The following is a 16,794-nucleotide window of genomic DNA, read 5'->3' on the forward strand; positions in this document are numbered from 1 at the left end:
ATACTTTTGAGTTGAGTTTTATCAGGAATCTTACTACAAGTATTTCTGGACAAATTGGTTCTTTTTTGTCTATGTTAACTCCACTAAAAATTATTACGGATGAACTAAATATGTGCAGGATTCTGTACAATAAATAAGTAGAGGCATGTTGGTAAATGTTCCTGGCTAGCTTGTAAATCTGTTGGTAAATAAATACTGCATTCTATCTATAGCGACAGTTTGTTGTTATTTACCAACAGGTTTGAAAATATGCACTATATTTTAGGGGAATACCTTAATCCCCACATAATACCATAGTCTATATAATGCGTAGAATCAGTGGTGTGTTCTATGATAGCAACATGTTCTGCAAATTTTATGTTTTGTGATTTCTTATGTAAAATGGGAAACAGACAAAAATAAGAATGGTTTTGAATAATGACTTCTGGTGATCATTCTTACCTGGGTTTCATCTGTGCAAGCCAGCTGTGTATGAGTTCTGTATTTAAGTGATCTTCTAATATGACAAAATCCCCATCCTTTTCTGGCATCACGATGAGCATGTAAGCATCTCCTCTATATGGGACTTTTACAACTGTGCAGGATAATTTATTATCAACCATGAAATACACGTTATCTGATTTGTACATCATTGGGACCTTAACAGAATTATATTTGTCAATAAAGAATGTATCCATCTCAGTTAAATCTGGGTTAAATGGATATAGCCATTTGCCTGAAAAATAAAGAGAAAAATGTCAGTACAGATAACACAAATTAGTTATAGACAGCAGATATGGCAGCATGGTCCTTGTTTTTGTGCCATTGTAACAAAGCTCCAAAACCTTTTTTTTCTAAAAGAGTCAATTTACAATCTTTATGGAACTTTTAGGCTATTGTGGATATTTGTATTAATAAAAAAAAAAGTAGTTTTGTTGTTGTTGTTGTTGTTTTTTTTTTATTTTTTTTTTTATTTTAATAAAACACTGCTTTTGCATAGAATAACTCTGACAATTATGTTCCCACCAAAAGTAGAAAAATGTAAGAAATAAAGGTTAAATATACCGGTGTTCCAGCACCAAGGCCAAATTCTACCTGCAGCCTGATCTTATTAACATGGTGTCACTCCTTTAATAGTACAACAGCAGTGAAAGGACCAATCTGATCAATCCACTGGAGTTGTTAATGGTTGAAGGGAATTAGGGCATAACCCAAAAATAAACAATAACATAAGAAGAAACTGAAATGGGTAAACTAGAACAGTGAACCCATAATCAAAGTCTAAACCCTAAATGTGTATCTGCTCCGCCAATATTTTGCAAAAAAATTGCCAGTAATGGAGCATAGAACGAACAAATACAGTACATATAAAACTTTATTGGTCCCTCTTAAGGGAAAGTAAATAAGGTGAACAAAACGTGTATATACAGTGCTGAGATTTAAAAATAGGGTCATTAATGATCTAACCACACAGTAAAATTCTCGCGATATAAATAGTTGTAGATAGCCATTAGAACCTTGAAATATAGCAAGAGCTTATAGTGGGAGGCTTCCAAATGCTAACTGGTCCATAAACAACTAGATAAGCTTGAGAATGTGAGCTAAGCTCACAGTAGTTGCATATTAGGTAATAAGTGTTTGGAAACTGTTATAAAACAGCTCATAAACGGACACAATATCCATGAGTCATGCACAGTGTGTGATTAGAAGAAAAAATAATAATAAATAGAAAAGTATCCCCTGAAAGATAGAGACTGTAAGTATAAACTTCAGAAGAGCAATATGTTAACAACTGCACATATATCATTGTTCTAGTGATCCATAAACGGATACAGTCCCAAGTAACATCAGGGGTGTAGGGGATATTATTAGCGTTCAAGGCAATAAATTGTAGAGGACGTAAAGGAATATGAATGGAGCAGTGTAAATCGAACTAATAGAGTAGTCGGTAAATAACACTGTCTCCCGTTATAATACTCCAGGTGGTTCCCAAATACGATATAGGTGTCAGAGAACTTGAGGGGAAAATAGAGAGTGAACGGCAGATAAGATCGCATAAATAATGCGATCAAAATGTAAGCATATAAACCTCTTAACATCCTCGTTCTCTAGAACACAATCCTAATGCCCAGGTTGAAGAACATATATTAGGTGAAGAACAATGGTCTGATCAGACAGAGCTCCACATTACTCAAAAGATCGCTAGGTATAAATAGATAACCTTTAAAAGAGTAGAGTATCAGGAGTGCTCTAAGTTAAATCCCCATTCAATATATGTATCAATAAATTACTAGGAGGACTAAAAACTTGTCAAATATGAGTAGTCGTTGAAGTACGGCATACTAAAGATAATAGTGAAATACTCCCTCCAAACCCAGAAAGAACCGGGCGGCTAAATGTCTAGATGAGAAATATAGAACAAGTCTTAGAAACTTCCAAAGAGTCATAAATCCCCAGACCTAACTATTGATCCTATATAGGTCTCAACAACGCTTTGTTAAGCTAGATAGTGGTCCTAAGTAGCACAGTATAAAATATATATGGATATCGGTAACGCTCAAGTAGGAAAGTATAGGAGTATACTGATATCGATAATGCTCATAGGTACTAGCATGCGCGTTTATCAAGAGCTAACCGACTATGAGGTTAGCGCCTCTTTTTAAACCTTAATAAGGCCAGCCCATCGAGAGTCACTCCTCCTTATAGCATGGTAAGTGATATCAAGGAGAACTTGGGTGGCATAGGGGAGGGGTTATGTTGGTCAAAATGTACACAGAATTAACATCAACCAAGCTAGAACTTCTGTTCCTGACTGGCTAACGGTGATGCTTGAGTTAAAGGTGCAACTCCAGCACCAAAGAGATTTAACTTTTTAAGTGCAGTGACAAACATTGTACATAAGGACTCCAAATACCATGATCACTTCAAGTCACTGAAATGTTCATGGTGCTTAGAGTAACTTTTTAATTATGGAACTCTACCTATTAAATATATATTCGGTGGGGGTGTCTTGAGTGCCGGAAAAGATGGCCCCAGTTTCCTGAGCAAATCATACTTTCGAGCATGCCCACCTGCACATTGGGAGACACATAGAGCCTTGGGCTCCTAGAGGGTCTCTGTTACCAACACTGCATACTTACCTCATCACTCCACCAATTACTGGGCACACTGGTGATTCTGGGTACAAAAGATAGAACAGGTTTAGCGCTAATCCACCAAATAAGGCAAAGCAGCAAACCAAAAAAGGGGATCCCTCCAACCATTTTCAGAATCAACAGAAATAAACAAAAACTAAGAGGTTGCGCCACAAGAATACAATAAAATACTGTTGTCAGTAAACAAATGAAATAGTCCAGAAAAAAAAGGAATACCCATTTAAATGCAATATAAGTTTTAGGGTAATAGGTAGAGGTAGATGGTAGATTCTTAATTTTATTTATTTTATTTGTATTCATTTTTCAATGATACAGCCTTATCATGTTGTATACACAAAACAACGAGCTATACAAGAATAAGAAAAATTATATAAATCCAAAACAATAAGCAGCATTACATCAAATTTCATATGTGTATGTTAAGTTAAGTGACTTCACAGTTTCATTCACTGACCAACTATTATATCAATCTATACATACAAAGACTAATAGGGATTGTAATACCAGATTTTGACCCCAAAACGCCTTAGTAACGTAGGTGTTGTATTGAATTCTGTACCCCTGCGTACTGTTATATGCCATAATTAGGCATTATTAGGCAATTAGACTAGGGTGTGCCCTTGTGGGGTTTGTATCCCTTACTAAGTTAAAGACGCAGCGTTGGTGTTATTAGGTAGTCCCTGTAAGAATTGTCTCCAAGGTTGCCATATGTCTGTGTACCTATGGTATTTGTCGAGGGATCCCCATCTGAGTTCCTCTAGGGCATGGAAATATTCAATCTTTAGATACCATTCCTTCTTAGAAGGCGGGTTAGGTGACCTCCAATTGTTCACCAGACAGCCTTTTGCTGCTGTTAACATAAAGTACGTGAGAGAGTGTTTGAATTTTCGTCTTGGGATATTAAAATGGAATAGCAGTAAAGCTTCTGGGCTAAAAGGGATTGTTATGTTCATCACCAAGTTAACTGTATTCCAAACCTCTCTCCAGAAACTTGACACTAGGTCACAGGTCCACCATATATGTTGAAATGTACCTGTGTTTGAGGTGCATCTCCAGCACTCAGGTGAGGTAGAGGGGCCTTACCTATTAATGTCAGTCGGAGTGGTGTACCATCGCAAGATACATTTATAATTAAGTTCTTGTAGAGGGACATTGGAATGCGAATGAAAAATGGTTTTAAATATAACAGTCCAGTCGTCTTCTTCCAGTTTCTCTACCATGTGAGCCCCCCAAATTTTTGTAAAGTAGGATAGAGACATGTGGGTTAGTGTTTGGAGAAGTTTATAACACAGGGAGGTTGCTTTTGGTGGAGCTTTGGGTCGTAAACAGAGTTCCTCGAATGTGTTAAGTTCCCTATGCGTCCAATTGGTCAGACCCTGTGCTCCCAGGAAATGTTTTAATTGTTCATATTGGAATCTCTGCATTAGAGAAGGTGGTCTCCCCTCAGTCAGGTGGGTCACCGGTACTATTCCCTCCTTCCCTATCACTTCAGATAAAGTAATAAATTCAGTCCGCCTGCTTCCATTTGGTAATGTAAGCAGGAGACCCTGTTTTCCTGCTATAAAGTCCGGGTTGTGCGTTATTGGGTAAATTGGTGAAGGGGTCGGGGCTAAATTTGATCTGCCTAGAGTTTTTTTCCATAGATGTAGTGTTGGTGCCACTGTTGGGTGATTGGGGATCTGCCACTTGGACGACGGTGTCAGCATCCATGGGATCGTTTTTAGTGATTCCCCTATTAAGTCTTGTTCAAGGGAGATCCATAACTTAGATTGCCCTTGGTGAGATCAATCTATGATGCGGTTGAGGTGAATAGCCTGGTAATACAGCCAGACGTCTGGTAGCCCTATACCTCCTTTATCTGTGGATCTCGTAAGAGTGATGTAACTTAGTCTTGGGCGTTTATTTGCCCAGATAAATGCAGTGAATAGTGTCTGTATCTTCCTAAAGAACACTCATGGGATCCTGATAGGGAGTGTATTTAGAAGATATAATATTCTAGGAAGGGCTCATTTTAATTATATTTACGTTGCCAAACCAGCGAAAATGTGGTTTATTCCATCTCACTAAATCAGAGCTAATGGCTTCTAGAAGTCGTGGAAAGTTCGCATTATGTAATGCGGTAGTTTGCGGGGTGACATTGATACCCAAGTATTTTATCGAGTGTTTGGCCCAATGAAAGGGGTACAATGTTTGCAAGTGGGTTTTTTCTTTGTCCGGAAGTGTAAGGTTCAGTATTTCACATTTGTCCATATTTATTTTAAAATTGGAGAGAGCGCTGTACTCAGATAAAATATTCATCAGGGCCGGGAGAGTTGATTTGGGGTTAGTTAAGGTAAATAAAAGGTCATCGGCAAAAGCGGATACCTTATGGTGTGAGTTGCCCACCTGTATTCCCTCTACCTCCGTCCATGTTCTCACTGCGTTTAATAGTGGCTCTAATCCTAGAATGAAGAGGAGAGGGGATAAGGGGCATCCTTGTCTTGTACCATTTGTAATTGAAAATGGAGCGGACAAGGATCCATTGATTTTCAGTCTGGCCGAAGGGAAAGAGTATATCGCCTGGATCCACTGCATCCATCTCGTCCCGAAGCCAAGGACTTCTAGCGTTGACAGGAGGAAGTTCCAGTCCACCCTGTCGAACGCTTTTTCTGCGTCTATGGCCAATAAGATTGCCGTCTTTTTAAGGCCCGAAGCCCATGTATTAGGTTAATCATTTTAGTGCTATGGGCAAATGCAAATATTACAAGTTTTAGAATGAAATGTTGTATTTCTTAAACTGTGTACTTTGTCTTTAAGAGATATTGCAAGTTGACAAGGTGTTAGAAATGGAACATATTGTTTTTCATAGATGTTTCTTTAAGCAATAACCTCAGTGCATAATGTTTGCGCCATTTTGTCCCAGACAAATTACAATAACAATAATGCATAAACAAGCTTCAAGGCTATGCTACGACTCTTTCAGTACACAATATACTGTGGTAACCCCAAGTTAATGGAACTTCCCCACGACTGTGCACTTACGTCTTAGTATAAACAACAGATAAGCTATTCAGACTTTAAGATGCCATGTTGAACTAAGTCAGGAAAATTTCCATGACGTATGCACCCTTTAGTTATGGCCTTGTATCTTTGCCAAATTAAGGGAGATCCTAAATTGATTTAAAGTAGACAAGTTACTTTTTCATATATGAACTATGGTGACTCTAAAATGAAGACACAAGGTATAAATAGGTGTACTTTTAAATGTTAAGAGACAGAGGAGAGACTTTGAGACAGACGCTGCTCCATCTTAAAATGACAGAGAGGCTGACATGATGACATGTTCAGAAGGGTATGTTAACCTATTAATGATATTTGCAAGCATTTAATTTAATCTTATAAACTCTGCTATAATGGATTTTATATGTCTATATTTATATTTTTATATAATAAATATCTAAAAGACAAAACTATTGCTTCCAAGACAATCCTTATTTTATATTGTATTCGCAATTATTTATATATGTTAAATAGAGGATCTCTTACACTAACTATATAAAATTATGGCTAAGATATCTGTATGGTTAGCCCTACTAAGTTCTATGCTTTAAGACATTATAGTGGTAAATAAGGGAACCGCCAGCGGTTACAGTATTGTCTTTGGCTTCCCTCAAAGGCAGGAATCCTGCCTGATCGGGGTGGATTAAGGTTGGTAGTAGTGGTTGCAATCTAAGTGCTAACATCTTAGTAAATATTTTTATGTCCACGTTGATTAAAGAAATTGGCCTGTAACTACTATAGAGGTCTGGGTCTTTTCCCGGTTTGTGGAGAAGGGTAATATTGGCCTCTAGACTAGGTTGTGGGATGGGGGTTTCCAGATTTATGGAGTTAATGGCTCGTAGTAGATGTTGGCTTAACTCTTTTGTATAAGTTTTGTAGTAAGAGGCCGAATAGCCATCAGGACCTGGGCTTTTACCTGATGGGGTTGTCAGGGTACCTGTTGTCTCTACCTCAGAGGAGGTGAGACACTTAGACTTCCGTCCTCTCAGAGGGGCGGACTCACTCGTTCCTCGCAGTGCTCTCGGCCGTTTACACGCCGGACGCCTTTGATCCGCCTCCTTTTATGACGTGGCTCTAGTAGCCGACGCCAAGACGACAATCGTTCCGACCTGTCAATCAAGTCCTGAGCACGAATCAGGACTCGTCGGGGGCGTGATCATCTATTTAGAACCAGGGTATAAAGTAGGGTTTTGTGTACTGCTTCATTGCCCTGTCGTGGTTCTAGCTAGTCTAGTCACTCAGTGCTCTTATCTCTATTTGTCTCTTTGGTTCTGACCCGGCTTGTATTATTCTACCCTGCTTATCTCTATTACCCTTTTGACCCGGCTTGTCTCTCGTTTACCTGCTCTCTTGTTCCCTCGACCTCGGCTTGTCTCTAGACCATTCTTTGCTTTCTCCTTACGTTAGTCCGGCCATTCTAAGGTCCGGTATACGTACCTATCTCCTGTTTGTACTCTGCGTGTTGGATCCCTGTCCCGATCCTGACATTACGACAGGGCCAATGGATCCTGCAGGTACAAACACTCAGGTCGGTTCTCCTGACTCTAGATTTGAGGCCATGGATCATAGAATGGACCAGATGGCTCTAGCGTTGCAAGCTTTACTATCTCGTTCTAGTAACCAATCGGAGGAGATGCGTACTGCATCCATTTCTCCTGTAAGTTCAGGCCTAGAGGTAGCCACAGTAGGTGCTTCCTCCCGTATTACTCCTCCTGTACGTTATGGTGGTTCACCGGATACGTGTCGAGGTTTTTTAAACCAGATAGGTATTCATTTCGAATTACAACTCCGCTCCTACCCTACAGATAGGGCGAAGGTTGTATTCATAATTACACTACTCATTGATAAAGCTCTGAGATGGGCTAATCCTTTATGGGAGAATGATAATCCGTTAGTCTATAATTATAATGCCTTTGTCGCTGCTTTTAGAAGGACTTTTGACCCTCCAGGTAGGAAGGTCAATGCAGCTAGACTACTGTTACGTCTTAGACAGCATAACCGAACCCTTGTGGATTATGCCTTAGAGTTCAGATCTTTGGCAGCAGAAGTCAAGTGGAATGAACAGGCTTATATGGACGTATTTCTAAACGGACTATCAGACGAAATTCTAGATGAGGTTGCTACAAGAGAGCTCCCTGAAAATTTGGAGGATTTAATTTCTTTTATTTCTCGAATTGATGAACGTTTAAGACAGAGACAGAACACTCGAGATAGAACCCGTAGACCTTCCTTTAGACTAGCTCCCTCATTCCAAAGCCCTGAATCTACAACTTTAGCTCTTCCAGAACCTATGCAGTTAGGCAATACTCGTCTCTCAGAGGAGGAGAGACAGTACAGGAGAAGGGAGGGGTTGTGCATGTATTGTGGAGCAAGAGGTCACCTAAGCTTAAACTGTCCTAACCGTCCGGGAAACGCTCGCACCTAAGTTTCTCTAGAGGACAGGCCTTGGGTGTTTCTATCTTGTCCTCTATACATGACTATAAAGATCATAGGCTTCTACTACCTGTTTCTTTAGCTTGGGAGAAGGGAGTATTAAATACTATGGCGTTGATAGATTCCGGAGCTGCTAAAAGCTTTATTGACCAAGTCTTCGTCACTAAACACTCTATCCCATCCCAGCTAAGGGATACACCCTTGGCCGTTGAGGCCATAGATGGTAGACCATTATCTGAACCTGTTATTTTTCGTGAAACCATACCTGTTAACTTAACTGTTGGTATCTTACACGAGGAGGGTATATCTTTTATGCTTATTTCATCTCCTTCTGTTCCAATAGTATTGGGGTATCCTTGGCTTAAGAAACATAACCCTATTATTGATTGGGAACTGGGTGAGATAGTCTCTTGGGGTCAGGGTTGCCAAAGCAGGTGCTTACAGAAAGTCTCACCGGTTTGCGTAGTTGACACACCGGTTAATTCTACCCAATCTACAGACTTACAAATACCGCCCTTGTACCTGGATTTAAAGGCAGTATTTGACAAGAAGAATGCTGACACTTTACCTCCACACAGGTCCTTTGACTGCAAGATCAGACTCTTGCCTGGTACCATGCCTCCGAGGGGTACGGTATATCCTTTATCTACTAAGGAGAACTTAGTCTTAGAGGAGTATATTCGTGAGAACCTGGACAAGGGATTCATTAGGAGATCCTCCTCTCCTGCCGGGGCCGGGTTCTTTTTTGTGAATAAGAAAGATGGTACATTAAGGCCTTGCATTGATTATCGGGGCTTGAATAAAATAACTATTAGAAATGCCTACCCGATTCCTTTGATTACTGAGCTCTTTGATCGTTTAAAAGGCTCCAAGATTTTCACCAAGTTAGATCTCAGAGCGGCGTATAACTTGGTGAGAATTCAACAGGGAGACGAATGGAAAACAGCTTTCAATACCCGTTATGGGCACTATGAGTACACGGTAATGCCTTTTGGTCTCTGTAATGCACCGGCAGTATTTCAGGACCTGATTAATGAAGTTCTTAGGGAATTTCAACATGATTGCGTTATTGTATATCTGGATGATATACTTATACACTCTAGAGAGATTGACACTCATCACAGACAAGTCAGAAGGGTATTGCGCAAACTCCTACAACATGGATTGTACTGCAAATTGGAGAAATGTAGTTTTGACCAATCTCAGATAAACTTTCTTGGGTACGTTATTTCTGGAGACGGGTTTAAAATGGATCCGGTTAAACTCCAGTCTATTTTAGATTGACCATTACCCAGGGGACTCAAGGCCATTCAGAGGTTTATTGGATTCTCCAATTATTATAGGCGCTTCATTAAAGGATACTCGTCTATTATTGCGCCTATTACCAATATGACTAGATAGGGGGCTGACACTAAGACTTGGTCTACTGAGGCTCTCGTTGCTTTCAAAACACTCAAGGATCTTTTTGCTTCAGCACCGATTTTAGTTCATCCTGATACGTCTTTGCCTTTTCTACTCGAGGTAGACGCCTCGGAGACAGGTATAGGTGCTATCTTGTCTCAAAGATTAGGTGTGGATAAACCGTTACATCCATGTGGTTTTTTTCCCAAGAAATTATCTGGGCCTGAAAGCAGATACGACATTGGTGACAGGGAACTATTAGCGGTTATTATGGCTTTAAAGGAGTGGAGACATTTATTGGAAGGGACCTTGCACCCTGTTACTATATTGACAGATCACAAGAACTTGTCCTATATTGGGGAGGCCAAGCGATTGTCCGCCAGGCAAGCTCGTTGGTCCTTGTTCCTCACTCATTTCAATTATGTGCTCACTTATAGACCTGGTTCTAAGAACTCTAAGGCCGTTGCTTTGTCTCGCCAACATGAACCCTCTACTATATCTGATGCGGTTTTGTCTTCTGTAGTTCCCAAGTGCAATATTATCGCCAACACGAGTCTCAGGATGCATTCCCCGTTGCTTGCCGAGATCATGAAGGTACAGCATCTGGCTCCCAGACAGGTTCCCGGGGCACGGTACTTCGTTCCTCCTGAACTCCAACTGGAACTGTTGCAGTGCTTTCACAACAGCAAGGTGGCTGGGCACCCTGGCATACGCAAGACGTGCTTCTTGATTTCTAAAGATTTCTGGTGGCCTTCACTATGTAAGGATATTAGGGATTTCGTCGGGGCATGTGAGGTCTGTATGAAGACTAAGCAACCTCATACGCTTCCATGTGGACTCTTGCACCCCTTGGAAATTCCCGAGAGACCATGGTCCTGTTTGGCTATGGACTTCATTGTCGATTTGCCTGTTTCTAAAAGACAGACTGTTATTCTCACGGTGGTTGACAGGTTTACTAAGATGGCTCATTTCGTGCCCTTACCTAAACTTCCATCTTCTCCTGAATTGGCTGAGATATTCGCGAGAGAGATTTTTCGTTTACATGGCATACCCTCCGAAATTGTTTCTGATAGAGGTTCCCAATTTGTTTCCCGTTTTTGGAAATCCTTTTGTTCTCAATTGGGTATCAAATTGAATTTCTCTTCTGCCTATCATCCCCAGTCTAACGGAGCTGCCGAACGCACCAACCAAAAGATTGAACAATATTTGCGTTGTTTTGTTTCCGAACACCAGGACGATTGGGTCGGTCTGATTCCTTGGGCGGAGTTTGCACACAACAATCTTGTTTGCGATTCTACTCGTTCTAGCCCCTTTTTCATGAATTATGGCTTTCATCCTCCTATTCTTCCCTCGGTTTCCCCTTCCCAAGGGGTACCGTTGGTTGATGTTCATGTTGCCAATTTGAGAAAGTTGTGGGATCAGACTCGACAAATTCTCCTTCATAATTCCACGTTGTTCAAACAACACGCTGACAAGCGTAGAAGGGCGGCTCCGGTTTTTGTTCCAGGGGATAGGGTATGGTTGAGTACCAGAAACATTCGCTTGAAGGTTCCTTCTATGAAATTTGCACCTCGTTACATTGGTCCTTACAAGGTTCTGACTCGAATTAATCCAGTTGCGTATCGCCTTGCCCTTCCTCCTGGCTTGCGCATTCCTAACTCCTTTCATGTTTCCTTGTTGAAGCCTCTAGTTTGTAACAGGTTTTCCTCCGCTGTACCCTCTCCTCGCTCTGTTCAGGTTGAGGGCCAGGAGGAGTATGAGATCAACTCCATCCTCGATTCTCGAATTTCTCGGGGGAGGTTGCAATATCTTGTGGACTGGAAAGGATATGGTCCTGAGGAGAGGTCTTGGGTGGTCCAGGAGGAGGTGCATGCTCCTCGCCTCCGCAGGGCTTTTCATTCTCGTTTTCCGTCTCGTCCCGGTTCCTTCCACCCGGTGGGCGTTTCTGAGAGGGGGGGTACTGTCAGGGTACCTGTTGTCTCTACCTCAGAGGAGGTGAGACACTTAGACTTCCGTCCTCTCAGAGGGGCGGACTCACTCGTTCCTCGCAGTGCTCTTGGCCATTTACACGCCGGACGCCTTTGATCCGCCTCCTTTCATGACGTGGCTCTAGTAGCCGACACCAAGACGACAATCCTTCCGACCTGTCAATCAAGTCCTGAGCACGAATCAGGACTCGTCGGGGGCGTGATCATCTATTTAGAACCAGGGTATAAAGTAGGGTTTTGTGTACTGCTTCATTGCCCTGTCGTGGTTCTAGCTAGTCTAGTCACTCAGTGCTCTTATGTCTATTTGTCTCTTTGGTTCTGACCCGGCTTGTATTATTCTACCCTGCTTATCTCTATTACCCTTTTGACCCGGCTTGTCTCTCGTTTACCTGCTCTCTCGTTCCTCGGCTTGTCTCTAGACCATTCTTTGCTTTCTCCTTACGTTAGTCCGGCCATTCTAAGGTCCGGTATACGTACCTATCTCCTGTTTGTACTCTGCGTGTTGGATCCCTGTCCCGATCCTGACAGGGGTGTCTCTAATCGCGTGTGTGAGTTCTATCATAGAAAATGGTTCGTCTAGGGACTTGACAATAGCTTGTGGAAGAGCGTAATTGAATTTATCTGCGAGGCATGTCTTTATGACCTCTTTATCCTGGGAATCTTTTGTAATATTGTATAAAGAATGGTAGAATTCCCTATACGTCCTCGCTATTTCCTCGTTTGTTTGTACTATTTTGTCGTTTGTGATTTTAATCTGCGGGATGTATGTTTAAGCCACACCCAACAGCCACTGAAAAATATACTTAAACAATTAAGATTTACATTGTTAAGCATCCAATCTCACGAACGTAACTTTCCACAATGGCTGTCAGATCTCTCTCCTCTGTTTTAAAGCATTAGCCAAAAGTTTCCCACATCTATTACCTTGTGCATAGAATAATTGTTTGTTCCATATCAAGGATTTTTTTGCTTTGGTTTGTAAGAGTAAAGTCAGCTCCGATCTGAGAGATAAGAGTTTTCTATAGTCAGTGTCTGACATGGTGACCTTATGTACCTCTTCTAAGTTTTTTATGTTTTGCAGAAGTTCCTGTTGTTTTTTGATTTGCTCTTTCTTGATAAAGGAGCCCCATTTTATGAGTTCCCCCCTCACTACACACTTATGAGCTTCCCATTGGAGAAAGGGTGTGGTGTCTTGGGTATTATTGTCCTGGAAGTAATTGGCAATCACTTCTGCAACGGCTTGTTTAGCCTTAGTGTTATGTAATATAGAAGTGTTCAATCTCCATTGGCCTTTCCCTTGAGCCATGGATGGAATTCTTAGTGACATTTGAACCGGTGCATGATCAGACCAAGTGATATTGTGTATCTTCGCTGAGGTTACTAATGAGAGGTCTCTCTGAGTCGTGAGAAAGAGGTCGATTCTAGTATATGTAGATGCTGATCTAGAGTAGAAGGAGTAATCCTTAGTCGTCGGATGTATGGCTCTCCAGCAATCTACCAATTGGTGGTCATGCATGAGGTGTCTTATCTGTGTTCTCGTGTGGTTCAGGTGCTTAGATTGTGGGGCTGTGCTGTCTTTGAGACCGTCAATGGAGATATTGAAATCTACTCCTATGATCAATATACCTGATGTATGCTGTTGTACCTTATTGATGATTCTACGTAGTGTGTGGCACTGTTTAACATTTGGTAAATATAGGTTCACAAAGGTGATCGGTTGGTTACCTATTGAGCCCTGCAAGATAATATAACGCCCTGAGTTATCATTAAAATGATTTTGGTAGGTAAAGGGGATCTCTCCCCGGATCAGGATTGCCACCCCACGTGACTTGCTTTGAGTGAAGTTACTATAGTATGCCAGAGGATAATATTTGTTAGTTAGTTTAGGCGCTTTTGGAAGTCTGTGAAATTCCCTAAGTGCTACATTTCTCTTCTGGGGGGTATTAAGTCCCCTGACATTATAGGATAGTATATTTATTGAGTCTATCGTAGCCTTTTGTTTTTTATATATGTCTCGTCATCGTGTACACTGGGTAGGCGTGGTTAGTGGTGAAGTCTGTAAATGTACGCTGCTGTTTCAAAAATTATATCAAAAAGAAAAATATAAAGTGAACGGTAATAAGAATAACAGAATTAACAGTAATTAACTATATAACTGATTTGTACAAGTGTGAAATCTAGATGCAGAAATCACTAACAAAAGCTGGTGTCGTCACCAACTCTTAAGGAGTCGGTACACAATATTCTCCCCTTCAGCACAATTAACTGAATCGGGAATGACTGCCCTGTAGAATATAGTACTAGTTTTGTACCGCTCGGAACCACTAATGGTTCTTTAGGGGTTTTTAAAGTGGTTTATTCGAAAGGTTGTATTAACCATGGCCGCTAAGTGTGTAATAGTAAAGAGATATCATAACAGGTATGGCTCCCTCCAACCTCTCTGGAAGTCACTTATATATCTGCGCTGCCTTACGCTCAAAGGAACTAAAATAACAGGATGGGTGTTACGCTAGAATTCCCTATGTCGGTATATTTAGTCATTTATCCTAGCGTTCTGGTAGTCTTGTGACGGGGACCCAAAGATACTCGGACCACCCCTGACATCAACCCCAATACTCCTCCATTGTATAGTAATGCATTTCCTAGTATTTTACATATGTTATCACAGTATGGTTGCAACATATTAATATATCAATGTAATATATAACACGTAGTTTCCCCTTTTATTTTGTGTATACATTACACTCATTCTCCGTGCAGGTCGATACGATTCCTCCGACTGTCCCAGGTATCAAAGGGTCCCAAGTCCCAGCTAGATGCCCAGACACTAAGCATCCGGTGTTGTATGGGAAAGATGGAGAATGAAAACATATAACTTATTTAAAAAAAAACTAAACTGCCTCTAAACTGCCCCCACTCCCTCATTTTCAGGCCCACCTACACAAATCTTATATTAAAACATTCAGCTATCCCTGCTGCCACTAAAAATGTCCACAGCTAAGCCATAGTCCTTATAGTTTTCACAATATGACCATTTGTTTGCAACTCACGCAGTCCATTGACATTCATTGAAACTCCACTCTGCAAAGCTCACATTTGAAGGGCAATTTCTAAACTGCTACTGTGCCTTCATTGTTAATATCTCAGAGACATACTATACAAAATGTACAAAATGTAGGTCTGGGTCTTGTGATTCTCACAATATAAAGCTCTTCGCTGTAGGATTAAAATACGACCGTTTGAAGATGGCAACCGCAAAATACTCTGACCTGTGCCAGGCTGCAGCAGCAAGTGATGTCATAGACAAAGCCTTTTACACCTGCTAATGTTTTTATAACTGTATGTTTTAATGTAACTGTGAAGCACTTTGGGCAACAACGTTGCAATTAAATGTGCTATATAAATGATAACCGTTACTCCGCCCACTCCAGTTGCAGACTACTGGTGGAGGCAAGAACACTTCACACAATTTCCCCAGAAATTGTAGCTTTTCTAGTTATTATTATTATTATTATAGCCAAATTTGCCACCCTAACTCCTCCCACAGTTTTTACACTACATAGACAAAAATATACCAAAACGTGCAGATTGTTCCCGATCGGATTGCTATTACTTTGTGGAACGTTTTGGCGAATGGTTCTCGGAATATCGTCGTTCTTGTGGCGAAATTTGTCCCATAGGAATGAATGGCAAAGCTAGAGTGGGAGCTGGCAAAAGCTGAAAAATCAGGACATGATTTCTAAACTGCCACCACTCCCTCATTTTCAGGCCCACCTACACAAATCTTATATCAAAACGTTCAGCTATCCCTGCTGCCACTAGAAATGTCCACGGCTAAGCCATAGTCCTGATAGTTTTCACAATATGACCATTTGTTTGCAACTCACGCCTTCCATTGACATTCATTGAAACTCCACTCTGCAAAGCTCACATTTGAAGGGCAATTTCTAAACTGCGACTGTGCCTTCATTGTTAATATCTCAGAGACATACTATACATCAAAATGTAGGTCTGGGTCTTGTGATTCTCACAATATAAAGCTCTTCACTGTAGGATTTATAGTTTTAAAAATATGACCGTTTGAAGATAGCAACCGCAAAAATACTCTGACCTGTGCCAGGCTGCAGCAGCAAGTGATGTCATAGACAAAGCCTTGTACACCTGCTAATGTTTTTATAACTGGATGTTTTAATGTAACTGTGAAGCACTTTGGGCAACAACATTGCAATTAAATGTGCTATATAAATAAATAATAACAGTTACTCCGCCCACTCCAGTTGTAGACTACTGGTGGAGGCAAGAACACTTCACAATTTCCCCAGAAATTGTAGCTTTTCTAGTTAAGTGTTCTTGCAAAGCAAGACCACTTAATGTTATCTCACATGTATTAAGGCCTTTTGGCCTGTAATTGTGGGAGGGGCGTATGACACACCTCTTCCCTACTTAAGGGACACCCCTTACCTGGCTCCATATCGTTCGAGGTCAGCGCTGCATCATTTCCATTTCCGGGTCATCCAGACGCCATTTTACCTGATTACTCCATGAGGTTTTTAAGCAGAGCTGTGTCAGGAATCCAGCCACAGGCTTTTCCGGCCTACCACCTTCTTTCTTCAATCCATCGCCATGGATGGTGTCGAAAGTGACTCACAAACTGTAAGTCAACCTACCCGTTATGTCAGGCATCAGTCCCACGGCACCATGCACGGGTCAGGTCCTCACTTTACGGCTGCATTTTGTCTAAGTCTGTTCTAAAACCATTGCATGTTCATGCATATCATTCGTTTAAACCCCCTACCGGT

The 16,794-nt window shown here is 41.1% G+C and overlaps 1 protein-coding gene across 1 annotated transcript in view; it reads right to left on the reverse strand.

Moving 5' to 3' along the window:
* Nucleotides 1-16,794, reverse strand: part of LOC134583062 (protein Z-dependent protease inhibitor-like) — a 325,782-nt gene that overhangs the window by 170,415 nt on the left and 138,573 nt on the right. The window contains exon 3 of the mRNA XM_063439818.1: nucleotides 442-715. Coding sequence (XP_063295888.1) covers nucleotides 442-715 — 274 coding nt within the window. The remainder of the gene's footprint in view (nucleotides 1-441; nucleotides 716-16,794) is intronic.

The sequence above is a fragment of the Pelobates fuscus genome, chromosome 13 (genome assembly GCF_036172605.1).
Source record: "Pelobates fuscus isolate aPelFus1 chromosome 13, aPelFus1.pri, whole genome shotgun sequence".
NCBI classification, from domain to species: Eukaryota; Metazoa; Chordata; class Amphibia; order Anura; family Pelobatidae; genus Pelobates; species Pelobates fuscus.